At 46.6% G+C, this 27,840-nt stretch overlaps 1 protein-coding gene across 4 annotated transcripts in view; it reads left to right on the top strand.

Moving 5' to 3' along the window:
* The window catches only part of PLCB1 (phospholipase C beta 1), a 332,534-nt gene that overhangs the window by 271,715 nt on the left and 32,979 nt on the right, over positions 1-27,840 (top strand). For all 4 annotated transcript variants that reach the window (XM_041474010.1, XM_041474013.1, XM_041474012.1 and 1 more), the window contains exons 27-31: positions 276-456; positions 2,519-2,595; positions 2,685-2,774; positions 4,800-4,857; positions 6,058-6,144. In XM_041474010.1, coding sequence (XP_041329944.1) covers positions 276-456; positions 2,519-2,595; positions 2,685-2,774; positions 4,800-4,857; positions 6,058-6,144 — 493 coding nt within the window. The remainder of the gene's footprint in view (positions 1-275; positions 457-2,518; positions 2,596-2,684; positions 2,775-4,799; positions 4,858-6,057; positions 6,145-27,840) is intronic.

Raw genomic sequence — 27,840 nt, 5'->3', positions numbered from 1 at the left:
ACTGTACTCAGTCTTGTTGCCACCACCCTGGTGGGTCAGTGAGATGAGGTTTAAAAGCTGTAGCCATTCAATTAATAAATCAGTAATTTCTTTTTCATTAAATCCTTGAACTCACTAGGGCTAAAATCACCTATCTTCTTGCTCTGTGTGTGGTACTGAGGAACTTATTAATGGGCTGCTTATAAACATCTGACTCCAAAAGGCAAATTTAGGCAAATGAAAGCAGGGTGTGGATCCTGGTGACGAGAGCCCTGGGGTGTGCTGTGTCCTCACAGGTCTGAGACGAGCAGCCCCGACCACAGCTCCTCCACCATTGAGCAGGAGCTGGCTGCCCTGGACTCCGAGATGACCCAGAAGCTGGTGGAGCTGAAGGAGAAGCAGCAGCAGCAGCTGCTGAACCTCAGGCAGGAGCAGTACTACAGTGAGAAGTACCAGAAACGGGAGCACATCAAGCTGGTAGGTTGGTGGGGTGAGCACCGGGGCCACCAGGACAAAGTCTCATCCACTGGGGCTTCCTCCTACCTGGGGTCCCTTCCAGAGCCCCACTTCCCTCTGTTCTGCTGCAGCTCCAAGGGGCTCTTGTGTCACTTTGTCACTCCAACAGCTCGGAAGGCTTTGGGTGGAAGGCACAAAGGCAGCACCGTTGTTGCTACCTCTGGTTACAAAACTCTCCTTTTACTGCGGCTTTTGGATGATGTTCCTGTTTTGTTCTGCCACTTTCCCAAACCTGCAATGCACAAGGAGGCAGGATTAGCCAGAAAACAAATTGAAACACCATGAAAATAGATCTGAACATTCCCCAGGACAGAGGGTTGTGCCAAAGAGTGTTCCTGTGGCAGATGAACACTTTGAGGGGATGCAGGACATCTTCTGTATATGGTGAAGAAATATTTTGCATTCATTGGTCCAAGTCAGCTTTGTTTTTACAGCTGGAGTTTGGCTGACAACTGCAGCAGGATCATAGGCCCTCTGAGCTGAAATAGAGGAGTTGGGCAGATGGAAGCTGATGCTAATGGATATTTGTAGGCGGAAATGAACATTTTTAAAGGGTGTTAGGGGAGTACAAGCTGTTTCTCAACTCCAGACAACCCCCTCTTGCAATTTTTTCTATTACCTGATGTTTGGCCTCCCTCCTGTTGGGTGATTTGTCTCCTCTGCCCTGCCAGCCAAAACGAGCAGGTAAGAGGAGTGGTTTGTGTGTGGGTGCTGCTCAGCAGTGCCCTGCACAGACTGATTTCCACGGTCACAGCACGGGGCTGGGATGTTTGTCCCCTCCCCTGTGTGAGTCACAGTGCTCCAGGGTGGCTGTATGGGCACAGTGACCTGCACCACAGGGGACAGTCCCCATCCCACTAACAGCTGGTGGCTGCTTCTCAGAGATTTGGATTTTTGTAAAAAAGAACCATTCTAGACCCACACAGTTGGGCTTATCTCACGAGGTAACTCATTTCTCATTCCAAAATGGGAAATGGCATTTCTCAAAGCCAAGTTACATTTCTGGCATTGTCCCGTTAGGTGGTGGCACAGTAAATGCATTTTTTAGCACAGAACTTTTGGGCAGCTTTCCCTCTGAGCTGTGCAGGAGTTAATACTCCAATTCGAACTTGCTTTTTAGCTGAGAGATTCTTTCTGATGGCTTTCTTTTAGAGGGGAGCCTATTGTTGGTACTGTTCTGCTTTTATCTAAGGAATGGAAAGTTGGATCAGACCAGCCATGCCTTGTTATGCACTCCTGGTTCATCACCCTGAGAGGGTGATTTTACAAAATCAGACTTAACCTAGAAGGGTGATCAAATGGGCCCCAGTTCCCACTTCATTCCTGTTCCCTGAGCTGGCACAGGAGCCCTGCCCACACTCCTCTGCTGTCAGCATCCCCAGCACGGCTGGGCCTTTTGTTACTGCTTTGGGCACCAAGGAGAATGAACCCACAGCAGATTTCAAACCAGTGCCTCAGAGCTTTTTCATTCTGTGACCAAAATGTAGGTTATGCTTCTCTGTGCTTGGCTTTCATACTTTGATCACGCCTGATTTTCAACATCCCCCTGACCACCCCAAAATCCAAAGCATTCCTTGTAATTATCCTCATTACAGGAGGAACATTTTCAGCCCTCACAGAAAAACCTGGATGTTCAGTGACACAGAATTCACTCGGCAATTAGCATTGTGTAAATTCAATCTGTGACCCCTTATGTTTTTTCACAGGCATTTTCATTCCTAGCAAAGGTAAAATATTTGAAATAGATTTTGGTTTTACATTTAATGTTGTGAAAGTGTATCACCTCCATGTACAGAGAAGTAGCAGTTTCTGGGGGAGTTGGATGTGCACCATTCTGGCTGAACTCCACAAGTTAATAATGTATTTACACTGATAATGATGTTTGCTGGCTTTTGATCGTTGGTAATTCATCTGGGAATGGTGTAACACTTTCCTGTCTGCTGCAAGCTTTTGAGGAAATTTAGCTGCCTCTGTGATATTTAGCTGAAAATACATATTTTTATTTTTGGGATTTTTTTCCTAGCTAATTCAGAAGCTGACAGATGTAGCAGAGGAGTGTCAGAACAACCAGCTAAAGAAACTGAAAGAAACCTGTGAAAAGTAAGTGCTGTTCCCTTTTCCATTGATTGCTGCTCCCTGTGGGATTTGTTTGGATACTTTTGTACTCCCCTTTATTTTTTATGCTTTAGAGAAAAGAAAGAACTGAAGAAAAAAATGGACAAGAAGAGGCAGGAGAAGATCACAGAAGCAAAGTCCAAGGATAAAAATCAAATGGAAGAGTAAGTATATCCCTAGATCCACATCACTGTACGAGATTTTTCACAGCTGGTAAACCAAAGGAAGGTCTCGACCCTAAATCCAAGGCAGCCTTCAGTCAGCCCTCCCCAGAGTCCTTTCCCTGATAATAATTTCATTTCCTGGGCTAATCCAATCTCCTGTTCCTGAGCAGGGCCAGCAGCAGAGGTTTGCTCCTGGGGCAGCTTCCCAAAGAGCTGTCCGTGCAGGCACTGTTCCTCTGAGCACCAACAAACAGCCTGAAGGCTCCTGCTGCTGCAGGCTGGCATTTCATCCTGACTTGCCTTTCTCTTTCTGGCTTCTCTTGTCTTTCAAGCTGCTCTCCAAGAGAAATGGCAGCACCACTGTGAGGTTCCCTCTGCTTTTGGGATGAGCTGCCCTCAGACTGCCCATGGCCCTGCGCTGGTGACAGTGACACCTGGGGGACCCAGGGCAAAGCTGGGCTCTGGGGGTGCAGTGTCCCTGGGCAGGCACAGCAATCCTGATTCCATTCATGCACCCCAGACAGCACAAACTGCAGTTGTGCAAGTTGTGACTGTGTTCTTCCCAAGGGCACAGTATCTAGGTTTGTTTGTCCTCCTCCATTTGTTTTGGCAAGCAGCTCAAAAAGAAAATAGAGCATTTTAATCTTGCACTGCTATTCTTGTTGCCAGTCTTGACTTTAGAGCAGTTAAAAATACAAGAGGAACAAACAGGATAAAACAAAAAAAGAAACCCTCTAATGTTTGAGTTCTACCATGTAACAAAGGCACGACTGTGTTTGGTTTTCTGCAGGTGAAAGGGTTTGCACAGGTTCTGGAGCCTCTCAAGAGAGAATCTGTATTTGGTAACCCTGACAGGAAATCACAGACACACACAGTGAAGTGTTTCAGGTAGTTTCAGAATCAGCACATTAAAAATTTCAATAAACATCCTATTAAAAATGAGAATAATTTATGATGAAAAAGAGGAGAAATACTTAACATAGTTAGAACTGTTCAGAGGGCATGGAATTCATCTTGGAACAAAGCAGCTGGCCATGACGGAAATGCTGCAGCAGTAAAAATCAATTGCAGTAGGAAATGATTTGCTGAGAGGTAAATGAGACACTAGTGAGAAAGGCTCAGGGACAGACAAGCAGCAGTTCTTTTCTCTTTCCTTTTCATTTTTTTTCTCACTTTTCCCAAGGACTTTCCTGTGTCAGGCTTTCCAAAGAGCCCTTGAGAGGTGAGAGGGGACCCCACTGCAAGTCAGCTTTCCCCTGTCTGACGCAGCTTGTCCTCACTTTGGGAGTAGGGCAGAGAGGTGTGAGACCTTCCTCCTGGTGAATCCCTTCTGAGTCACTCTGGCTCCACTGCAGCTCATCTGAAGCTTTGCACGAGTTTGGGAAGGAATAGTACACACATTCACTGTTCTAATTGTTTTTACTTCATGTTTTGACACCCACTTTGTGCTTGCCTAAATCCTCCTGACTTCAGTGCTCCCTGAGGAGCAGTGCACAGGTCCTGGCTGAGGCAATCAGGATTTGGAGTAACTTCCTGAAAGGCATCACCTGCAGCAGCCACAAATTGTTGTGTGTGCATTTCCCCCTCTGGGGGTTCTCAGCTTCTGACTGATGTTACCAGATAACTCTGGGTGTGCCATAAAGCTCAGCTCCCCTGAGCCCAGCTCTGCGGGGCCAGGCTGGGCCTGCCCTGCTGCCCTGGAGCCTGGTGCCTGTGGGGGCAGCAGAGCCTGCCCTGGCACAGCCTGCTGCTCTGCCACAGCGTGGCACTGTGCCTCTGCTCACAGCTCTGCAGCTCCCAGGGATCTGGGCACTGTGGGAGCCCCTGGAAAACAGCATCATCCCGGGGGTGTGGGGAACTCTGAGCCCTTCGTGCCACAAGGGCAGCCTGGCACAAGGACACGTTCAGGGAGGGCACAGAAGGCAATCAGGCAGGTCCTTACACCTGGCCTTGGTGATGCAAAGAGAGCAGGAGTAAAATCCATCAGTGCTCTCGTGACTCCACTAATGCTGCCATGTTCCCCAGGGAGAAGACGGAGATGATCCGCTCCTACATCCAGGAGGTGGTGCAGTACATCAAGAGGGTAGGTCAGGCTTCATCCGGGCCACCAAATGTCACCTTTCACCTTCCAGCCTGTGTTCTGCTGCAGGTGCTGGGCTTCAGCTTAAAGATTCTGCACCTGCTGCCTTCTGGCAGGGGCAGTGTAGACTCTGCTTCACATTCCAGGTGAAGGAAAGCTGGGATTCCAGGTAAAGAAAGCTGGGATTCCAGGTAAAGGAAAGCTGGGATTCCAGGTAAAGAAAGCTGGGATTTCAGTTAAAGAAAGCTGGGATTCCAGTTAGAGGAAAGCTGGGATTCCAGTTAGAGGAAAGCTGGGATTCCAGTGAAAGGAAAGCTGGGATTCCAGTGAAGGGAAAGCTGGGATTCCAGTGAAAGAAAGCTGGGATTCTAATTAAAGAAAGCTGGGATTTCAGACAGCTCCTCAATTGTTAGTCAGCATTTGGGGGACGGTGCTGAGGAGGGAAGAATTCAATACAATTTCATCTCTGAATAGCCTGTGTGTATCCATGGAAAACACACCCATTTTTTTAATGGGCTTGCTGGCTTACAAATGCAAAGATTGCACAAGGAAAGTCAGTGAACATTTAATTGCAGAGTATATCCTAACTGTAATTGCATTTGTACAGTTACTGAAATGTAAAAAGCATTCTGTGAGCTCTGTAAACACAAATTAAAGAATTCTATGGCAGTTGTTAGCTTTGCTGAAGCTACAGGTGGTTCACACCAGGCTGAAATCATGTCCTGCAGTGCTTTGGGGTGTAAAACCACTGTGGAACATGTGCAGCCATTGAATTCTCCTCTTAATTTCAATGCAAAGATAGTTAGGTTCTAAAGTTGTCCCAGTTTTGCTTAGAAGAGCATTTGACTTAGGAAGCAACCTAAGGAATTAGCAAATTAAGTAGGTTTTTTGTCTGAGTGCATTACTAAGTGAAGCCCAGAATCTGTAATTCAATAACATTAGTCTGCTGTCAGTCCTTCAGACACTTCTGATGCTGAATGTTAGATGTGAAATGTGATGTTTCATGTCCACACCCAGCTGCTGCACAGTTGTGCTCAGGGGCACTCAGGCAGTGCTGTGTAATTTGGGTAATTTTAGCTTGGAATTGCTGACAGTTTCGATGACAATGTTTCAGTTTGGATGGCTGGAATGTTTGTTGGGGAGGAGGTGGGAGAGTGAGGCTGTGCAATCCACGAAAAAAGATTCTCTGCTCTTTTCTGACAGCTAGAAGATGCTCAGAGCAAAAGGCAGGAGAAACTTGTAGAAAAACACAAGGAGATCCGCCAGCAAATACTGGATGAAAAGCCTAAGGTAAAGAGTTTCTGACCACATGTTACACTGCTAAAATTGTCCTTCAGGAGAGAAGGAGCTCTGGCAGCAGGTAGGCTGATGTTTAAACACGAGAGAAGGCAGTGACAGCATCAGAGGCACTCACTGACACTCAGGGTGAGAGGAGGCAGGAGCAGCCTGCTGTGGGCACCACCTCCCACGATGATTTTTCAGCACCCAGGTTGTCCAAAAGCTGTCAGTGCAAAAGGTGCTGTGACCAGCAGAGTGTGCCCTTCCCTCCCCTGTGCCCGAGCTGCACAGAAGCAAAACACAGTTCCCATTGGAAGGGAAAAGAGATATCTCCTTAGCATCCTTCCCCAGGCCCTGCTGGCTCCCACAGGGTGGATTTCTGTGGGACACAACGAGCTTTTTTTACAGTAACAGTGCTTTAGAGTCCACGTTGCTTGCTGGATTGCCTCTGTTTGATTTTATGCACTGCATCTACATGGAACATTTTGAAGTGCATGTTCTGGCCCTCAGGCCTGGGGGCTCACTCCTGCTCCAAGTGGAGCTGGGGCCAGTTTTGCCACCAGCTTCAGTGGAGAAGGTTCAGAGTCCTGCACTTGTACCTGATTATCCTGTAGGAAGACCTAGCCATAGTCAGACTTCCACATGGAGGGAGACTCGTTTTCAGCAGGGTTCATAGCCAGATGTAATTCCTCCCAGCCCACTGTGTCATGTCTGCTTTCATTGTTTCTGGTTTTGCTCAAATGTGTGTCCTTGGCTCAGTTCTCACTCCTTGTCTGTGCCCACAGTCCCCCTGTTGCTGTGCTGCAGCTTGAATTCCAGCACTGGTGTGAGCTGATCAGTGCTGTCATGTCATCTCTGTGAGGCAGCCAGAGAATAAGTTAGGCTAAGGGCTGAGTAGCCAGAAGTTTACAATAGTTAGGGAAAATAAAAATGTTTGCATTTCCGGTTTTCTACTCATCTTTTTAAAATCGTGTTTATAAACAAGCTGGAACTTTTTGGTGTTGTGGGCATCTTGTGGGTGTAAAAAGTATACATATTTTTATGGTTGGTGCTGTAGGATCATGAGTTTATCAGGCTTGTGAACTGGAATTTAAACACTGGAATTTAAAATGCCAAGGAATAATAGGCACTGGTTCTACCACTGGCTTTTCCTGGATCGTTGGGAACTCAGTTATTGTTTAGCTGTGTCCTTCCTTCTCTTTCTCTTTATTTTTTATTTTTAATTTATCCATGTACTGAGGAGAAGCATGAAGCACTGGAAATCTGTCACTGAGGACTTGAGCTGAATTTTGAGCGGCGCTGGGCCAGCCACATTTGACTCTTTGATCAGTTCCCTGTCTGCCCAGGGTTGGTCCTGGCACAGGGCAGCTCCAGGTGCCTGTCCCCCTGCCTGTGGGCACAGTGGCAGCTCCCCAGGCTGTCCTGCCCGTCCCTCCTCCCAGGGATGTGCTGCAGGGCTGTTCCCTTCCCACACCCCGACAGGGCCCCGTGCTCAGCTGGTGCTGCTCTGCCCTCCTGCCTGCATGGGAGGCTTTGGGGAAAACATCATTACTCCTTTTATTAAGTCTCTTTTTGTGTTTTGCTCCGTGTCCATATTTCATTCCCATATTTGCCTCCTCAGTGCCGGGGTGGATGATATAAAATAGATCAAATGATTTCCCAGCTGAGCAGAGCTGATGTGTTTTCTGCAGGCTGCAGCCTTTCTGGGGGCTGCTTTTTCAACAAGCCAGCCTCTCCTGCTTCAAACACCCACTGAAATTGATGCTGGCTGTGTTAAAAGGCTTTTCTGGCAGCATCAACTCAGCCCCAAACAAAGAGTTTAATACATTAAGAGGGAAAGAATTTTCAGTATTCTCACCAATAATTCTGCTGGAGACAGATCTGCTGTCATCCTTCAGTGCTGCTTGGTTATTTATTGGTGCCTCACAGTTTGTTGTGCTCTGCCTCTGCTCAGGGCTCTTTCCCAGCCAGGGAGGAGATTGTGGCTCCCAGTGTTGCCAGCACACTGCCACAGCCTCTCCCATTTTGTTGGCTTTTCTCAAAGTATGAGTTAGCAGCTTCCTCTCTTGTGATGTGTGTAGGGCACCAGGAGAAAATTTGCCTTTGAGTGCTGTTGTTTTAGAAACTGCACAGACTGGATGGTTCCCTGTCCTGGAGGCTGGTTTGGTTTGTTTTGTTTAAAATATCACAGGGTTAGCTGAAAGTGCTTAACTCAGGACTGATTTATGCCCCTAAGCTCTGCCTCTCCCTCACATGTATCATTTCTTTCTAGTGTTTGGATGTGAGACTGTTTTGCAGCTTTCATTTGCAGGGCTATTGTATAAGCAAGAGCTTTTTTGCTCCTGTGAGAGCTTCCTGAACTGGTGCTTTCAGGCAAAGTAGGTACTGAACTGGTACTTCTAGGCTGGAAACAGCTCCTTGTGGTGCTGCAGGAGTCGGGGCAGGCCTTGGCTGCAGTGAGCCCAGAAGGTGGCTCTGTGTGTGGTGGCAGTATGTGTGACACTGGGACACAGGCTGGGTGTTCCAGCCAGGTGTGGGTGTGGAACAGGCCCCTCTCCCACGGGCATGCCTGGGAGGGGACAGTGGCACCTGCTAAGAAGCCAAATGCTGACTTGCCTCTGGGTAGAAACTACCTAACTAATATGGGAAACAAAGCTGATTCCCTCCTGCTGGCTTTTCCTAGCAGCACCATGACCAAGCAAGGCCATGTTGTATTTTCTCTTCTCTCACTCCTTGTCTTTCCTTACACTATCTCCTGGCAGCTCTATTATCAGCAACAACCTGTATTTTCTTTCTCTTTGTTTCCTCCTCTCAGTCACTGATACACGTGGAGCTTGTCCTGTCCTTATCTTCTTCCCTCTGGGCACTCTCCTGCCTGCAGTGGGGGCTGCTGCAGCAGCCAGCTCTGTGCACTGCATGCTGTCGGGGCAGGCTGGGATTTTGGATCCTGCACGAGGGGCACAGAGAGCACCAGGCTGGGCATGGCCACACATTGCTCTGTCCCTGACAGCTTGTGCATCAAATTAAGCACCAATCAAGTGCATTCCTTCTCTCTGCACCCTTGCCTCCAATTCCATTGTAATTACAAAAATCAATACACGTGAGACACGACAAGGAATTAATTATTTTCTGGGAACCGACTCAGTTACAGTAAATAGACCCAAGCCTCCTCTGATTGGACTCAGTGGGACTTTTGGTGCCTGTGCTGGTGGGTCAGAGGCACACTCAGATCCCAGGGTGACACTGACACTCCTGAGCCCGCTCCCACCCTGCAGGGACTGTTCTGCTCCCTGACAGTGTTCCTGCAGCCCCAGGTGCCAGGGGGGCTGTGACCTCTGTGGCTCCCAGCCTGCAGCCCGTGTTCCTGCCCACAGCTGCTGTGCCCTCACTGCCCAGGGCAGCCCAGGCCTGCCCTCTCTGGGCACGGGCACAGGGCAGGCTGGGGCTTGGTGGGAAAGGGTCCAACAGACCTGCAGAGGCACTATGAGCTGGGCACACTTTGTTGCACCTCTGTGCTCTTTCCAGTGAATGAAGAGAATATACTGCCTTAAGGTATGAAATTCCTTTTGTTCCTCAAATAGTGGAATGAAAACAATTCTTCAAAATTATAAATCTGTTCTCGTAAATGGGAAATACAAGCACCTGGTGCATACAAACTCGCTTTCCTACATTTATCATCTCCCAATTTGGCACGTGTTATTAACTGGGAGTTGACACTTCCACATCCAGTCAGAAAGGAATATCAGCAGTGTGCCTGAAATAGTCATGGAGGCACAGAGTGATACATGTTCATGTTCAGAGCCAGATGAACAAGGGGCTGATCCTTTCCAGCACTAGAGCCTCTGGTTCCTGCAGGGCTGCAGCTTGGGTGCTTTGGGTGAAGCTCTGTGGTCACCCATGCAGGGGATGCTGCTGAGTTAAGTGGAGCTGTTCCCTGCAGGAGGCTCAAACAGCAAGTGTGTCCTGCAGCACTTCAGGAGGTGTTTCAGCTGCCCTCAGAGCACTCTGCTGGTGTGGAAGGGAGCAGCCCTGAGGAGCTTTGGGTATTCCAGTGTCACTTCAGCTCCCTGTGACCTCACAGCAACAATGCTCTGTCCACCACAATCCCCTTTTTATCCCTGACACCTCTGCAGGAAGCCAAGCTGGCTTTTGGGCGAGCTGCACTTAATTCAAACACTTCCAGATGCATTCCAGTTCAACCACAGGCAACTCTCCAAGAATTCTGGGGAAGGAGTTTGGAGGAAAAGGTTATTTCAGTTTACTGGGATTCATGGGACTTGCCTGGCTTTGGGTTGGACAGGGGAAACTTGTCCTCCCAAAAAAATTAGTATTCAGACTCATGGCAAAAAAAACCCATAAAAATGATCTGATAGCCAGTGTCATATTTGAGAAGTTCTATTTTTCCCTGTTTGGGTAAAAATTTCTTTTGTTAGTTCATTCAATTTTAACATTTCCAAAGTTTAAAAAGAAATCTGTCCTCAATCTGTGGCTGCTCAGCTAAAATGACTTATGGCATTATCTGCCAAAGAAGCAGGGAATTAAGAGGATTGAAATAATTTACTGTTTGTTTCACTGTTCAGCTCTGGGCTTTGGTGCTTGTGTACTCATCAGAGGGGAATAATAAAATGTTTATTTACCTCATTAAGTGGGCAACAGCACGGAGAAATGAATGGAATTTTCATAGCCTCAGTGACCAAGAAACATTTAAAAGGAATATTTGAAAGGAGAAAAAAAAAAACCAAAATACAGAGTGAGATTTACAAATCTTCCTGTGACTTGATCTGGCATCTTCCCACTTCTGGATGGGAGCTCGTGTTTAAGTTTTGGGATCAGTACTCATGGCCCATTCCCTGCAGGATCTTGGCTCTTTGCTCAGCAGCCAGCCCCAGGTGAGTCAGCCCAAACTCTGAACAAATTTAATCTGATTTCAGTCTGGTGTTGTGCAGTTGCTAAGCTGTCCCCAGTTTCAGAGTATTATTTTGGGCAAGTTAGGGTGCTCCCTTTTCTGCTGTTTCTGCCAGTGCATAAATCCTGCAGAATGCACTTTGAGCCTGTGGAGTGAGTAGTAAATAATCTCACTGCAATCATTAAAATAACCAGGCTGGCCTCTATGCTGTGCCAGTTTTGTACCAATAAAACTTGCCCAGGTTCTCTGATGCACTGACACATCCCAGGCCTGGGAGCAAGAGAGTTCAGTCCAGTAACAGGGTGCCCAAAGGATCACTGGCATTTGGGCCTTGCTTCTTTACATTTCCCTTCACAAATCCACATTTTAAAGGGTTGTTTGTGTTTTCCAGCAGAATAAATACTGCAGTGTGAGAAATGGGTATCAGGTCACAAAAGATACATGTAAGAATTTGAGGTGTTATTCATTGTGTTAATTGAATGGGTTTGGTGTAACTCTTACACATGCATGTCCTTGGAAACACTCATTTTAAATCAGCAGCATCACCTTTCCAGTGTGGGTATGCAAAATGCCTTTTAAATTTTTTTATTGCATTCTGATATCACTTTATTTTAAATAAAAATGTCACCAACTCTTTGTAGGAAGAATTTAAATGTAAAGAAATACTTTGATGAATGGGACACATGGAAAATATGATAAATTTAAATTGGAGCTTATTGATGGAGGGAGATATTTTTCACACATGGGTCATTCTACTGGAAGCCAGAGAAAATCTTGGGTTTGCTCTGGAGCTGCAATAAAAGGGGAAATAAATTACTTGAGGGGGCAAACTTTTCAATTTTGCAGTAGTGTAAATCAGAAGGAACATTATCAAGTTACCAGTGTTGCTGATGATTTAAAGATACTGGGGAGGTCCATGATGGAGGGCAGGTGGCAGCCAGACCTGATTTGTGAAGGTTACTGAGATCTTCCTGGATAACATGCTAACAAATTAGAACTGTGACCAGGGTGGTGGTGTTGGGTATTTTTAAGAATAGTCATTTTAGAACCCAGCTACTCTCTGTGGACAGAAGAGCTCACAGAAAGTTATTTTCTTTTAAAAAGGCACAATTCTTCCTGCAAAAAAAGAAACTTCACTGATTTGGATTTTTTCCTAATTTGCAAAGTGAATCTGTTCTGTACTCTACCTGTCTCAGGTAAGGGCATTTCTCATGTCCCAGCCCACCCTGATTAGGTGGTTAATTGGCCTTCCTGATGCAGAAAAGGTGAAATCCTCATTAGCCCTGGTGCTGGATGGCAGCACAGCTGAGCCCAGCTCTGTGTGAGCCACAGAGGGGTCATTATTTACCTGTATGCAGGTAAAAAGGTGTGTTCCCAGCTGTGTGTGAGCCACAGAGGGGTCATTATTTACCAGAACTGCTTCTTTTGTTGGGTAACAGATTTTACTGTACAGCTCTGCCCCTCTAATTCTTAATTTGAGTCACAAAACAGATCAACTAAAGGGAGAAAAGTGAAGTACTGAATTGCTATTAAAATTATCAGCTCTATAGTAAACACCAAAAAGCAAAAACTGCCTTATTTTTCCTTTGTAACAGACTCATAGATGGTTTGGGTTGGAAGGTTCCTTAAAGACCATCTCAGTCCACCCTCTGCCATGGGCAGGGACACCTTCCCCTATCCCAGTTTGCTCAGAGCTCCATCCAACCTGGCCTTGGACACTTCCAGGGATGGGGCAGCCACAACTGCTCTGGACAAATACAGTTTCCATAGCAAACCTAACTTCTAATTTTAACATTTGTGACTAGCTGATCCCTCTGGAAACACTAAGTGAGCTTCCTATGCAGAGAAGAGTGCAGTGTGTTTCTCCATAGGCTGAAAACTGGGGAAGGGGTGTGAAAAATCAATGTATAGCTTCCTTCTGCAGGGTCCCACTCAGGATGGTGACACTCCAGACAGGGGAGGTTTCTCTGCAGAGCATGCTCCTCTAGGCACTGTGGGAGGTTGAGGATGACAAGGAGTGAGCAGTGGAACACTGACAGGCCCTGACCTGTTCTCTGTGGCCTCTCAAACACCTCCCCTGCTGCCCCATTCCCTGCCCAGCCCCAGAGCTGCTCTGCTGGGGTTAGGGCTGTCCCCCTGTCCCCTGTGACCCCTCCTGTGACCCACACTGATTGTTTTCATGGCAAGCATTCCCAGAGCAGGGGCAGCTGGCCAGCCAGGTGGAGCTGCCTGTGAGAGGAGAGAGCACAGGGCTAACTGCTGTGTTAACCTTGGGGTCTCTGAGGAGAAAACAGCCATGCTCAAAAACTGAAGAAGCCAGGGACTGCAAAGGTTTTGTGTCAGGATGTTTGGCTTAGGCTGTGCAATATTTAAACCTGCCCAGAGAGGTCTGTGCTGTGGAAATGTTTGGGATTCTGCAAAGGCAAGTGCTTTGCATGCTAAATCTCAGGGAGCAACAGGGCACCACAAGCTGTTGAGAGCCCTTCTCCTCTTCAGGAGCTGGGCTGGCACTCCAGGAAAATGCCTGATAAAACACAGACTGAATTGTGCATGGGTGTGCACAGACAGAGCACACTCTGGAATGCATGGCAGCCCACAGGGACATCTCCCAGGGCACACACTGCTGGTGCCAGCCCCAGCCACAAACACCAGGAGGCACCAGCAAATCCCCCTGCACAGCTGTGCCCACCACTGCAGCAGCAGCAGCAATGCACCTGGCAATTCTCAGCCCCTCAGTGCAGCATGACAAACGACACGAGATCCAGTTTGACACAGCTAATGGAAAAGTGTGGGAAGAAATATTACTGCCTAGTGTGTGAACTCATTAGAGAGATGCTTTAAAATGCATGAAATGGGGGGAAATGTGTTCTTTAATGAGCAGAGAAATAAAATCAGTGGTCCTGCAAAGCCTGTAGTGTGGGAAGGGCTCTGTGTGTGCAAGCCATTAGGCAGGAGAGTGCCAGAGTTTTTGTGCAGAATGACCTGCAAAGCAGAGGCACTGATGGGAACCATGCTGAGGACTGCTGCCAGCTGCTTCCACTGTGCAGCCCTGACAGGGTGGGTGATGGGCTCATCTGCACTGAGACCCTTCAGCATGAGAAATACACTGCTGGAAAGGGTAACAGCAAAGCCAGTGTTAGAGCTTCAAAACTATACCTGATTTAAAGAGGGTATTAAAATCTTGTCTAGCCTGTCTTGGGGAAGGACTTTCCTTTCTAGAAACAACAACAATCAGAAGAAAATGCTGTTGTTTCGAGATGCAGTCTCTTCCCCAGGAGGTTGAGGGTACTGAGCTTGGTAGGGGATGAAAGCCCTGCACATCTAGAAGGGAGAGGAAAAGGGGCAGGGAAACATTCCAGCCCCATTCCCACGTTGTTTCCAGTGCTGCTGGGGGAGCTTTCAAGGGTCTGGCAGCCCTCTGGAGTCAGTAGCAGAATAGCTGGGAAGGATGTTCCCGGGAAAGATTACTTTTCATTAAACATCCCCTGTGACTCACTTGCACCAAATCAGTGTTTTCCAGCAGAGGAGTTGCACAGGGCTGCTGCAGTTGCATAATCCAGGAGCTGTGGGTGCTGACAGCCCATGGGTTGGACTGGAGTGACTCAGTGAATTCCCATTATTCAGCCCCTGTTTGGAGGGAGGTTGTGCCAAGAGACTGTGGAGTGTGACTAACTGCAGCCCTGTACCTGAAAATCTCTTTTGTGGAGTCCCAGAGATCTGTAAGCTTTGTGTGGATGTGCCTGGGAAGGGGAGGAATAATCCAGATGTGGTTTGATACAGAGCCTGGCTCTAGGATGGTCAAGGCAAAATTTAAACTTTTTAACATTATCTTTTAACATTGGAACCCAGTCTTGTAACACTGAGTTTTCCAGTCATGGGGGTGGTGAAAATTTATTATTCTTGTTCTTTTTCCATTACTTCCTTAAAAAAAATATGAAAGAAAAAGCAGTTTTGATGTTCTTGTGATAGAAAAAAACTTCTTTTTAAACCTGCTGAGTATGGGGCAGGAAATCTCAGCTTTGGCCCATTCCATCAGCTTCCCAGCTCTCCAGACTGGCCTGTGGTTCCCAGAAATGAAGTCATGCACTGAAGGAAGTTATCAGACCTGCTGATAATGGAAGGAGCTCTCGCAGCCTTTTTCATTTCTCCTTTTTTCTATTTCCCCTTTTCCCCCATTTCACCTGCTCTCCTACTTGTCCTTCTCCCCCTTTCATCAAGCTCCTTTTCTCAGTATGTGGCTTCTGTCTCATGCTCTTTCTGTAGCCCTTATTTACTTTCACTTTTACCCTCCTTGCTCTTTGCCATCACTTGCTCTGTTAAATTTCAAGGAGTGCCTGAAGCACCTGTGGGAATGGAGTCCCTTTGAGGTGGAGCAGCCTGAAGGGAAGGGGTGTTCAAGAGCTGCTCTGCGTGTCTGTGAGCTTCCATCAGGTGGGAGAGAGGATGCCCAGAGCCAGGGGCTGCTGCTGCAGATGAGCCCTTGCACAGAGCCTGGCCCCTGTCCCACTGCACAGCACAGGCTGAGCCTCCTTGGGCAGGGCCCAGGCTGAGCATCCTGGCCACAGGGCACTGAGCAAGGCCCTGCTGGCCTTTGCTTTTGAGTATTGGTATTTTCAGCGTGCCTAAATCTAAATATATTTATCCCAAATCCCTTCACCATGTATTTCCCTTTCAGACCTGATCAGCCATTTACAGTCCTGTTCATTGCCAAAGACAGTCTCCAGTCATATTCTACATTTCCTTTGATTTCTTTCACATTTCTCAAAGCAAGGTGATGCTGGCAAGCAATTACATGCTACTTTTAGTGTAACAAACACTCTTGATTTATACATCAAGGAAGCCCAGACCTCACTTGGCAACAGAAACAGCCCTTAATTAGGATGAGATACAACGAGGAAAGCTGATTTCTGTGATGCCATAACATCACCCACTTGCTTTTCCTCTTGCAAAATGTGCTCTGCAAGTTCACATTATAGAAAATGAACGTAGGGATGTGCAGAGAGCCTAAAGCACATCACAAGAGCAGTCCCTGGTAGCCAGGGCCTCTGAGATTTACATCCTCAGAGGAGCTGAATGGGCCCTCAGCTCTGTGATCAACACACCGGGGCAGATAAAATTCTTCTGCCATCTGAAGACTCATAAGTGGGGCATTACTTAGGAGCCAGGCTGTCACCTGTAACCTCACTAAGCTGGCCAGCATGAATTTTAATCACAGTATAAGGAGATGGAGTAGGTAGAATCCATTTATTTACATTGATGAGTAAATGTGGTTTTCTATATGTCATAGTAAATATTTGGCTGTGTGTGCATAGGCACACATGCTCACTAGCTATATTAAGGACATGCATATGCTATAATTTTAGAGATTTAGTTTGATGCATGTACATTTTGGATGCATCTGTTAAATTACAGTTATTCACAGCCTTGCAGGATGGAAAATTCACTATCATAAAATTCTGTTAGTGATTTTCAAACTGGCATGATCACCATGTTAATTACAGTGTGGTTCAAACCTTTTTTTTTTTTTTACTTCCTTTTTTTCCCCCTGTCCTTTAAAATTGCCTGCTTAATATTCTGCTTCTCTTCAGGAAGGACAATAAATGGGGGGAATTTTGCCTGCCCATTGGGAGCCTTCCTTGGCTGTGAACACAGCAAAATGGCACAAAGGAAAGGGACCTCAGGCAGCTGATGGGAATGAAAGGTTTGGTCAAGAGAAGGCAACACAGAGCACTGAAGATGCTTTTCAGAGCTCAGGCAGGGCTGTGCTGGAGCATGTCTGGGGTAGCAGCTGATCAGTGGTTCAGGAACTCTCCTCCTTCCTTTCACCCTGTAGAAAACACAGAGTATCTGTGTACCACCCTTGCAGCCCAGGGACAGGAATTCCATCATCCCTGTTGGCTCTGATGGAACTGCCCACTGCTCCTTGAATTGTGCTGGGGATTCGTTAGGTTAAGCACATGGGGGATTTTGAGGTGCTCAGATAATCAAGGGTATAGAAATGCAAATTAGACTGTAAATATAGGAGGAAGGCATGGAGGGTTTCACTGAGAATGATCTGCTGGATAAATTCTCCTCTCAGCAAACTGCAGTGGCTCTTCCCTCCCAGGAGAGGCTCTGGCAGTGCCTAACAGGTACCTGCTTCTGAGAAAGAGCCCAAACAGATTTATCTCCTCAGCCCAGAGATTAACACATCGTCAGGAGTGACAGATTGCAAAGCACAGAGATGGATTGGCAGGGGAGAAGACGAGTGAAGCATCAAAATGTCATCCTGCACTCATTATGTCTGTGGCTTCCCAATTAATGCACAGAATCTCTCCTCTTCGTGGAATCCTCCCCTCCAGAGCTGCATAAACCATTGTGCCTCACACTGTTTGTTTTCTCCCTCCTGTTCATTGTGAAAGCCTGGTTTGATGGCTTGAAAACAAATGTTCCCTTCCTCCCCACCACTTTCCTCTCCCATTTTTCTGACTGGAAATTGCATTTTTAATTTGCCTTCATGTTTATTATTCCAGCATTCCTCCTTCCTGGGATTATCTAGATGCCTTTGCCTCCCCACCTGGTGTGGGGGACGGGGAAAGCTCCATCACTGAGAGCTCTTGTACCTAAACTGAGATTAACCGTGGTAGTTCCACAGTCCCACACTCGTTGTTGTGTTGATGCAGTAATGGAACCCATTTTCTGTTCCTGCACTGAGTTTTCTGCTGCATTCTGGTACATCCTGGTGGGCAGTTCCTGCTCCTGCAGACAAGATGAACTGACTCCTTATTGCCCTAGCTGAGTGATCACTCTGTGTCCACCATCCCTTGCTCAGCTGTGGAGTTGTGTGAGTACATTTAGGGACTGAATCACCCTCCAGTGATTGGAACTCCTGGGTTTTCCTTTCATTTTTATCTTGTGCTGAAGGGCATCATCCCAACGTTTTTATCTTCTTTACACACACAGAAGAAAAGCTTTGTAATGATCACCCTGACTGTAATGCTGCTGTGTCAGTGCTCCCCCAGTCACCCTTCCCTCACCCATTTCAGTCACATTCACTCCCTGTTTGTTGTATCATAAACAAAAAATAATGTGACTTTCTAGCTCAGGAAGAATGCTGCACTTGGAACTGGTAACATATTGAGAGAAAATGCATTTGGTATTGGTTTGATGAGTTCCTTGTCTGCCTGGCTTGCAGGTGATGTTACTCACTGAGCAGAGGGCACTTAGGAATGCCCTTCCTGCCCTGACTTGCTGATTGCTTTCTGCACAAAATTCTCTACAGCTTTCCACCCAGAGCTGTGCTCTCCAACAACTTTTGTGGTGGCTTTTCAGGTCAAGGCTCCTGTTTCTCCCTCTGAGGGCTGGGCAGTTGTTGTCTGGTGCACAGGCCTGGGACAAGGTGCACTATTAATAACACAGCAGGGAAAACCAGCAGTGTATTATTCATGTCATGGGAACAGCTTGGCCTACGTTTTATGTGAAAACCCTTCAGAGCAGTAACTGATCCCACTCCATCTTTTGCCTTACTAGATTGACATTTTCCTGAGCAAGCATTTGGATATGCTCTCCCATCCTCTGTGCAGCACACTCTTGTTGTGTATGTGAACCACACATTCCTCTTATTTAACAAGAGCTCTCCAGCCTCCCTCTCAGCAGACACAGGATTCCACAGTATTTCTCAGCTGGCTCTCAGTCCTGTTTGCAGCTCTTGTCTCTCACACTCAAGTCCTTCATCCTCAGCCAGGATTCCTGTGCAGCCCTGGCTCCTTGGGTACCCCGAGGGAGCCCCTGGGACACCAGCTCTCAGGGGAGCCTCCCCAGCATCCTGCCAGCTTCCCATCAGCTCAGGAGGAAAGGCAGCCATGTCCAGCAGCACTGACACAGGATCTGTCCCTTACTCATTTCACAGAATGGCTTTTAGAAATGTTTTCAGCACTCAGCAGCTTCTGGTTCAGATACGGGGGTCTTAAATACACCAGTCCATACAGAATTTTGGGGTTTGGTCTCCTGAGCCTGTTAATTGGTTAGGAAACAATATTTCTAATCATCTTTTAAGTGCCTCTTTTAGCTGCCTCTTAGCTTTTAACCCACAACTGAGTCATGTTCTTCCTTTTTTACCCTGGGTGTTGCACTTCCATCTTTGATGGAAAACAATGCTGGAATTCACACCAAAATGTTGCCCTTGACCTCCCTGTGACCCCTTAATTCCACTGCAATGGCTTACTTGTTCTTGCTGGGTTTCAGTTTCTGTTATCCGCCCATAAAAACTTAGGATTGATTTCCCTGGGGATTATTTCTGTGGAGTTCTGTCCAGCTGTGGCATTGATGCCTGGCAGTCATTGCACCTTGCACTGTTAATGTTTGGGGTCAGCTGGTGGCCTGAGCAGAAAGCAGCCCTTCCTGGAGGCTCAGCCCTGGTGGTTCCCTCTGTGCTTTCCTGCCCTGCAGATTTCTGTCCCAGTGCATGTCCTGCGGGGTTTTGGGTCCCTGGCTGCCCTGGACCCTGGCTCAGTGGAGCTGCTGTGCCTCCTTCCCAGGGCAGCCCGAGCCCTGCCTGGATCTCAGCCCAGCAGAGGAGCACTTTCCCTTCTGAGCTGCCAGCAGGCAGGCTTTCCCAGTTTCCACGTTTCCCTTCTCCTTCCCCAATTTGTACTTTCTCTCTGCCAAGCTCTCTTGGCAGCTCGAGGTGGAGTGCTGTTGAAGCACTCTCTGTTGTTACAGACCCGTGGAGTGCTTTGGTTTTCCTCTGTCACAGTTTCACAGCAGGAAAGTTTCAATCATTTTCGGGGTGTTCTTGACCCCTGCAGCTGGTGCTTCCTGCCATGCAGGGACAGTGGAACAGACCACAGGGCAATGGGAATGGTGAAAAGCTGCTGGAACAAGGAGAGCAGATAGATGCTCATAAATGCAACAAGTTCTCCTGGCTTTTCTGGTTTTACCTGGACTATTTGATGGGGGAGTTGATTATTTTTTATTATTATTCATCTTTGGAGATTGACGTTGTCATTATTATAAATCATTGATTAAGTCCAATAACTTTCAAGCTGGTATCTGTCTTTTTAATATACTGAAATTTCATATTTGTTTGTTTTGGCTACTGTGCTTTAAAAACAGTCAACACATCAAATCAGTCTTTTAGAATAATTGGGTATTTGGGCTTATTTAGGCTGAAAATTTGATTTCTAACACCATAAACTAAAGAATATGGTTCATAGTTCACCATGTAGATCATTATGGGGTCAGAAGTGCTTTGTTTTGCTAATGAATCCACCACAGCATAGAGACCTGTAGAGTTCCTAAACAGGGAAAGGTAAAATTCTAAACTCAGTCACCATCTCTGTAGTGCTAAAGTGAGTTATGCCCTTTTGCAAATGTTACCCATAATGACATCCAGATTCTCCATCTGGTGTTATCCCAAATAGCTTTCTGGATGTTGAATATTCACCCTCTTTATAATTTCAAATTCATCTGGTGTCATAAACAGTGGAAAACTGTGGGCTGTAGTCATCCCATCCTGCACTTCAGGAAGGTTTTATTTCATTTTAGTTAGTGGCTGAAATCGTGCCATCCTTTCTTTCTCCTATTTTTTTTTTAATAATTTTCTTGCTGGCATTCTTGGGGCACTGATAGACATCATCAGTGTCTTCAAAGAAAATTGCTGTTACTCAGCCTGGTTTTCTGTGCCAGGGATTCCTTCAGCTTCCTTTCTTGAAAAAAGACTGTTGCAAAACCACAGACAGACTGAGTTTTGGTAAAAGAGAATATTTCACTGCCTTGTGGGCTTTTTGAGTCTCAGTCTCACACTTCCATGGAAGTGTAGTGTGTTCTGCAGCTCATTTGTTAGAGCTTAGTGCTGCTGCTAACTGGCAGTGCAAGAGTATTTTCATCCTGGGAATGTTTCACCCTTTTCACCCTTTCCTGGGCTGGTGTGGATTTGTGCAAATGTGATGAGTGCCAGCTGAAGAGCTGGTCAAGTGGGATGCTCTAATTGCATTTCCTCAGCCTTTGCATTGCCAGCACCTTTATCTTTCCACATTGCTGCGCTGTTAAATTCACTTGAATTAAGTGATGAGTCCTAAAGGGAATTGTTATGAATTAAAAGGGCCATGAAATAATGGAGCTGAAGAACACCAAGGGCAATAGGTGCAGGAATGGGGGTAAGGCTCATCTGCTCTGAATTTAGGTACCCACAACAAACCTGGGCAGGTCTCAAGTCCTCCAAGGGAAGGAGATGCTGGGAAGCTCTTCAAATAACCCATTTCTTGTGCCTCCTCTGCAGGAGGACCAGCACAGAACTCACAGGGATTCCAGCAGGACCTGAGGCAGATCCTTTGATTAAAAATTAGAGTGAGTGTGAGGGGTTTAAATGATCAGCAGAACTGGCCTGAACCCCTGTAATGAAGGAGACAGGCATTACATTTCTGAAGCAAAGGATGAACGGAGATTAACTCTTGTGACAGGTGTGGAGCTTTCTTGATGCATGTGGAAACAAATATGGGATACCCTCCAAACTGCTGCACCTAATTTTTGTCTGTGAAACGGATCTCTACAGGAGAATAATTCTTGTGGTTTACATTAGCTGTCAAAGGTGTTTCTTAAATGGCCCTTTCCAACAAAAGAGATTTATCTTGGCTATTTTTGTATCACTAAGTGAATATAGTACCACTAGATTGCAGTGCTTCCAAGCCTTTCAATAAACCCCACTAAGACTTACACAAGGGTTCTCTGGAGGCCAGAGCTGCCCCCAGAGGGAGAGTGGGGCCCTGTGTGTGTCCCCAGGGAATTGCTGTCCTTCAGCAGCCTGGACAGCAGCTCCGTGCTCAAACAGGGTGTCTCTGTGGAAGGAAGGAAGGAAGGAAGGAAGGAAGGAAGGAAGGAAGGAAGGAAATCAGAGAATGAGGATATTTGTAGGTGGTGTTGAGGAGAGGTATGTGCTTGGAGAGATGCAGGAGGGAGATGAAATTGGGAGGCAAATGTTGGTGTTCCAAGGAACAAAGCAGGGCTAATGTTCACCAAATGCTTTAGTTCCTTTAGGAGGTATTCTTCAGCTGCCAGGGAAAAGGAAACATTGAGAATGGGAGGGAGAAATTGGGAGGCAAATGTTGGTGTTCCACTGCCTGGCAATACAAAGCAGTGCCAAGGTGCTCTGGTGCAGGCTGTTCCAATTGCCCCAGACTGGTGAATCTAAAGTTTAAATAAGATTTATGAGTTGCATTGTGTGTCTTCAAATCAGAAGGAATAATTCTTTTACTGTTGCCTTCATTACAAATAGACATATATCTTTATATACATATTTAATAACAAAAAGCAAGGGACAATTGTTAAAGTTAAGACTAAATGTTCTAATTTGCATTTCATTAATTCAGGAATTTTAGCTTCTGGAAAAATTAAAATTTTAAAGAGACATTCAGACTGCAATTGTGGTGTTAAGTTAAAGCCAACCCTCTTTTAAAGAATGAGAATTGACATTCCAGTAACCACTTATCTGCAGAGACAAGAAATGAATTTTACCTTGCATGCCATCAGTTGAAATTATTTATTTTATAAGAATTATTGGAGAATTTGTACAGAAGGCTCTTGGATGTGTTGAGGTGGTTCCTGACAGACAGAGGTTTGTACCACAGATGTGTTTTATTTGTTCTCATGTGAGCTTTGCTGATGGCCATTTCTGCTGCATTCCTGCAGCAGGGAGCAGCTCCATGTTTGATCAGTCAGGTATCTCTACTCAGATTTTAAGATTTGAAGAGTAATTAAGTAATGGTAGAGTAGGTTTTATTGCCCAGAAGAAAGACAGTTTGTATTTCATCTGTGATTTTGCTTGTGAAAACAAGTTCAAGCTAGGTATAAATTTGAGTTTTGCTTTTTAGTGCTGTAGGAACAAAACTGAGTTTCTGTTGCTCATTGTCTGCTTCACCTAAAAACTGCTTGAAGGAGATTTTACTCCCAAAAAAAAAAAAAAAGGGATGCCCGGGCTCAGGGTGCAGTTTGCAGCAGAGCAGCTGCAGCATCCCTGGCAGGGACATGGAAGTGTCAGAGGGCACCTGGAGAAGGGATGCCCGGGCTCAGGGTGCAGTTTGCAGCAGAGCAGCTGCAGCATCCCTGGCAGGGCTGTGCTGCAGCCTGCCTGGTACATTGGACAGCGCTGGCAGTGCCTGCTGTGCCAGGGCCCTGCTCAGAGCCAGAGCAGGGCTGCTCTCCGTGGCTGCTGCCCTGGGCAGGCTGATCCCTCAGCCCAGCTCCCAGCTGGTGTGAGAGGGCAGAAGTGCTGTGTGGTAGGGTGAGACCTGCCTGGCACCGTGTGCAGGGACACGGTGACAGCGCTGTCAGTCCCCTGCAGAGGGACAAAGCCAGGGGAACCCCAAACCAGTGATTATGGCTTGGAAAATCACAGGGGACACAGGTCATGTCTTTTATTACAGAGAGAGGAAAAATCTCCTCCTGTTGATCTTCCCCACTTGCCTTTATCCTTCTCTGTCCTGTGGTTTTCAAGGATTTTTTGCAGACTCACTGAACTCTGCATTCTCCAGGCACGTGCTCCCAGACACTGGGCTTGATTGTGTCCCTGTTCTCAGCCACTTCCAAAGTGGGAACTGTTTGAAATTCCTCTCCTCAGCTAGGGGACTTTGGGACCTTTTTTCCCCCTTTTGGCTTAGTCTTCATTACAGCCCTAAAAGCACATCCAAACTTGTGAAGGGAGCAGTTCTGAGCAGAGCTGACAGCTCTGGAGCAGTTGTCACTGGAGCCAGGGATCTGGGAAGAGCTCTTTATCTCCAGGGTGATTAACAGGGTGATGCACTGCATGCCCAGGCAGACCTTGTGGATACCATAAATTTTTTTGCCCCTCTGACTTAATTTAGACATTCCATGTGGCACTTTTTAAAATAAAGAATTCCCTAGTGTTCCATTATGGAAAGAGAGTTTCTTTTGGCCTTTGCCCAGTGTTATACCAAGGGATCACTTTTAAGGACATCTATTGTAGCTATTGCCTAGAAAAAGCAGTTCAGCCATAATAGGTTGCTTGTGTACACTTTCAGCAAACCTTTAAATGTTTATACTTTCTAATTTATGGTGTGTGCTCCCTTCCTTAAATAAAGAGCTATCCTGAATATTATCCATCTAACTCTTCCAAAAACACAGACCAGAGCAGTAACCCAGACAAAACTCTTCAATTGTATTGCTATTCTTAGTTTACCCCAGCTCCACACTATTTAAGAGATCCTTTCCCTTTTGTGAGGGTTCAGTGCAGGCGAAGCAGTTGCAAACTCCTGTTGGAAGGATCTAAAGAGCAAGCAAGGATGAGTTTTACTAAATTTCTCTCTTTCCTTTGGAAGACTGACTTGCCCCCAAAAGGACCTTTTTCTTCAAAGTATTGTTAACATAACAGTAGCAAGCTGTGTTTTCTGTGAAAGATTGAAAGATAATTAATTTTTAAGTTGTACCAAAGAGGGAAAAAAAACCCAACAAACCAGTGGATTTGACAGCAGAAGGATCAGGGGATGTAACTTCTAAAGAAGCATCTCTGTTTGTTCTCATTTAAGGAGACTCTCTTCACTTGTGTTTGTTTTTTGTGGCACCTTGCTTATAAACTGCAGAGCAGACAGCTTCCCAGCCCAGCACCGTGGCACAGACACCTTGGCTCCTTTCCACACAGCAGCAAATGAGGCAGACACTGCCCCTGCACAGGCTGGGAGCCCACAAGCAGTCCGAGGCACAGAGGAGAGGTGTTCCCTGCTGGGCAGCCCAGGAGAGCTGGCTGCTCTTGGTGAGCCCCTGCTCAGCCCTGGGCTCCGGGCACAGGGAGTTGTAATGCAGTAAAATGTTATTTATCCCTGCCACAGCACTGTCCTGCAGGAAGGTCAGGTCTTCTCTGGCTCTGCAGAGCTCTGGGAGCTTCACTGAGGGTTTGAGGGCAGGAGGAGACCTGGAAGTGTAACAGGGTCACTGCCCAAACTGGGCCAGGCTGGTGCCTGCAGGTGAAGGGTTCTGTACAAAAGGGGATGTGCAACAGCAGCTGTGGAGTCAGAGCCTCCAGGTGGGCACAGGGAGAGTCCCCTGTGCCATGAGGATCAGCTCTTCCCAGAGTCTGAGGCTGAAGTCTGCTCAGGACACAGCCACCTGGCCCAGTACTCTTAATAGTGCATTAAACTTCATCCAAATCCTTCATACCAGTTACTGTTCTCTGGATAGTAAAAGATCCAATTCATGCATAAAGGTTTGGCTTACAACTCTGTTTGAGCTTCCTTTGTTCTAAAAGGAGGAAGGGATTTCTCTGATTTTTCTTTTCAAAAAGTGGTGCTTGGTATTTTTTCCAGAGCTGTTGTGCTTTCCTCAATAATGACATAAACACTATTTTTTGCTGCTTCCTTTGGATTATTTTCTCTCTCCAAACTGAATTTATGGCAAAGGAAAAGAGCTTTAGGACATACTGCTTTCCCCTGTAGATCTTTTCTATAAGGCATAAAAGAGATACAAACTCATGAGCTTCTTTTTTGTGTTTGATTGTTTGATTGTAAAGTATTTATGTTTTCTCTTCCATCCACAAGTGGAATATCTTTCCTAGTCATCTTCCCAGTCCTGGGAACTTCTTGTTGAAGAAAGCACCACGTGTGGCACACAGATAATGTGATGATATATCCTGAGTGTAGCAAATCTTTATTCAGTAATAAAATATTTGGTTTGCTGATAAGTTTTTATTTTAGGCAATGCCCTGCCAATTATTTTCACTTACTCTGCCACCTGTAATCACCTCATTAGCGGTGTCTACACTATGATACAACTGCTTCTCCCTGTGTTTGTCCTTCCCTTCCCATTTTCCCCAAATGAACACTATTAATATGTGATGGGATGGTTTCCAAGCAGGATCTGTCACCTCCTCCTCGGTGTAAAATGGAATGTCAGACTTGTTTCTCTGCAGGCTTTTTGGGTTCTGTGTTCTCATGGCCTGAAGGATTTGTGTTTTAACAAGCATTCTGTTTCCATTCAGGAGAGTTACTGAGTTGTGTGTGCCCACATTCACACACCACTGAACTCTGGTGCTGAACTCTCCCTAGAGGAGCTGCTGAACACTTGAGACTTTCAGCAGTTCCACTTTATTTGTGGGTGCCAAGCCCTTGAGAAATCTGTCAGAAGCTGAGGAGATTCAAATGGGGTTGGAGACCACTTCAGAAATTAAATGTTTTCAGCACTGAAGTTCTTGTTGAGTGATGCTTTGACAGGAAGTAAAACTTCACTAAAACCTGAACTGCAGGACTTAGGGCAGTGCTCGAGGGATCAGGACCAGGAAGGTGAGCTCGAAGGTGGAGCAGTGTTATCTCTCTGCTCTAGGACCCTTTTTCCTTTGGCCAGCTCCTGCTAGCAGCCAAGGGCAGAGGCAGAGCACAGCTCTGTCAGCTGTGGTCTGAGCCAGCCTGGCAGTCCTGGCACTCCAAAGCCCTGAGCAATTTGGGGAATCTGGCCTGCAGTGACCAGATGTCACTTCCATTATCCTCACATACCTTCACACTGGAGTTCATTATTGCAGAAATTCTCTGGTCCTGCTGATGCTGTGAATATATCTGTGACTTTGGTCAGGGACAGAGAGTTTTGCCCATGATTTTCCAGGGAGCCCTACATGAATTTTGTCTGTATCCTCTATTCTCCTCTCTGGAGCAGACACATGACTGTTGTCACTGTTTCTTTGTGTGGTGCCAGCGTGGGGGTGCCTGGCTCTTCATTAGCTGTCCATATGTGCACCAATAAGTTGTAATTACTTCTGAGAGTGCCTTTAGGGAAGCAGGAGTGACACTCACACATCCACAGAGGGAAGGGAGGCACCACACCACTGCCCTGCTGCAGCAGATGTGTCTGGGATGCAAAGTGCAGTGCCACGTGTGGGCCAGCCATGAAACAAAATGACAATTTTAATCAAAGTCTGGTGCATTTCCCGGGTCTCAGGCAGCAGATTGCTGGGAGTGCAAGTGGGTCACACGTTGTGTTGAGCGATTGTGCTCTGTCCTTTGCCATCTGGCAACATGAATCAGCCTCAGCTGCACGCACACAGGGCTCTGCAAAGGTGACCTTGGCAGCAGGAGCAGCCCTGGGCAGGGCCTGCAGGAGGCTCACCTGCAGTCCTGGCAGGGCAAAGCCAAAAGGAGCAGGGATGGGGCTCTGGGAGCCCTTGTGGGCACTGCCAGTCTGGGAGGCAGCTGTGCCAGTGCAGCCCGTGGAGATTCATTGCTCTCACCTCTCCTGGGAACTCACATCTCATGGCCAAGGACCCACTGGGGCTCAGTGTAAATGAGATGGAGGATGCCAAAAAGCCCCTGGTCATTATGGTCAGTTGTTCCTAGAAACAGAGGTTCCAGACATTTATTACCCCAGGATATGTTTTAGAGGAAATCTAGCTTTCAAAGCTGTCTGCTTTTAAAGGTCTCTGAAGCTTGGCCTAGCAAATAGAACAGGTACAGACAGAAGGAACAGATACAAATAGAAGGTATTTGTAGCTCAGTTGAAATGACACTGTCAAGACAAATTTAGCTGTGAGTTTTAAATGTGTGGGTCTGAAAAAAAAAATCAATAGACAATTCCAAAAAGGAAAATTATCTGTGATAAAACTTCCTTGTGGTGCTTCCAACTCAAACCATCACAGTGTTTTTTGTGCATTGAAGGCTTTGCTTCATTAACTTGCATTTTGCTGCCTTACTTCAGGTGTCAATGTTTGAACTCTTTGGCTTAAGCATCTTTCAGAGTGAATTATCTGCATGACACAATCAGAATCCAGTTCTGATGGTTCCCAGTCCTGTTTTGAAACCACCCATCCCAGAAAGGAGTTTTGTGGTCTGCTC

This window comes from Pyrgilauda ruficollis, unplaced genomic scaffold, assembly GCF_017590135.1.
Source record: "Pyrgilauda ruficollis isolate IOZ18807 unplaced genomic scaffold, ASM1759013v1 scaffold31, whole genome shotgun sequence".
In the NCBI taxonomy this organism is placed as follows: Eukaryota; Metazoa; Chordata; class Aves; order Passeriformes; family Passeridae; genus Pyrgilauda; species Pyrgilauda ruficollis.
This window is presented reverse-complemented; position numbering and strand designations above follow the sequence as displayed.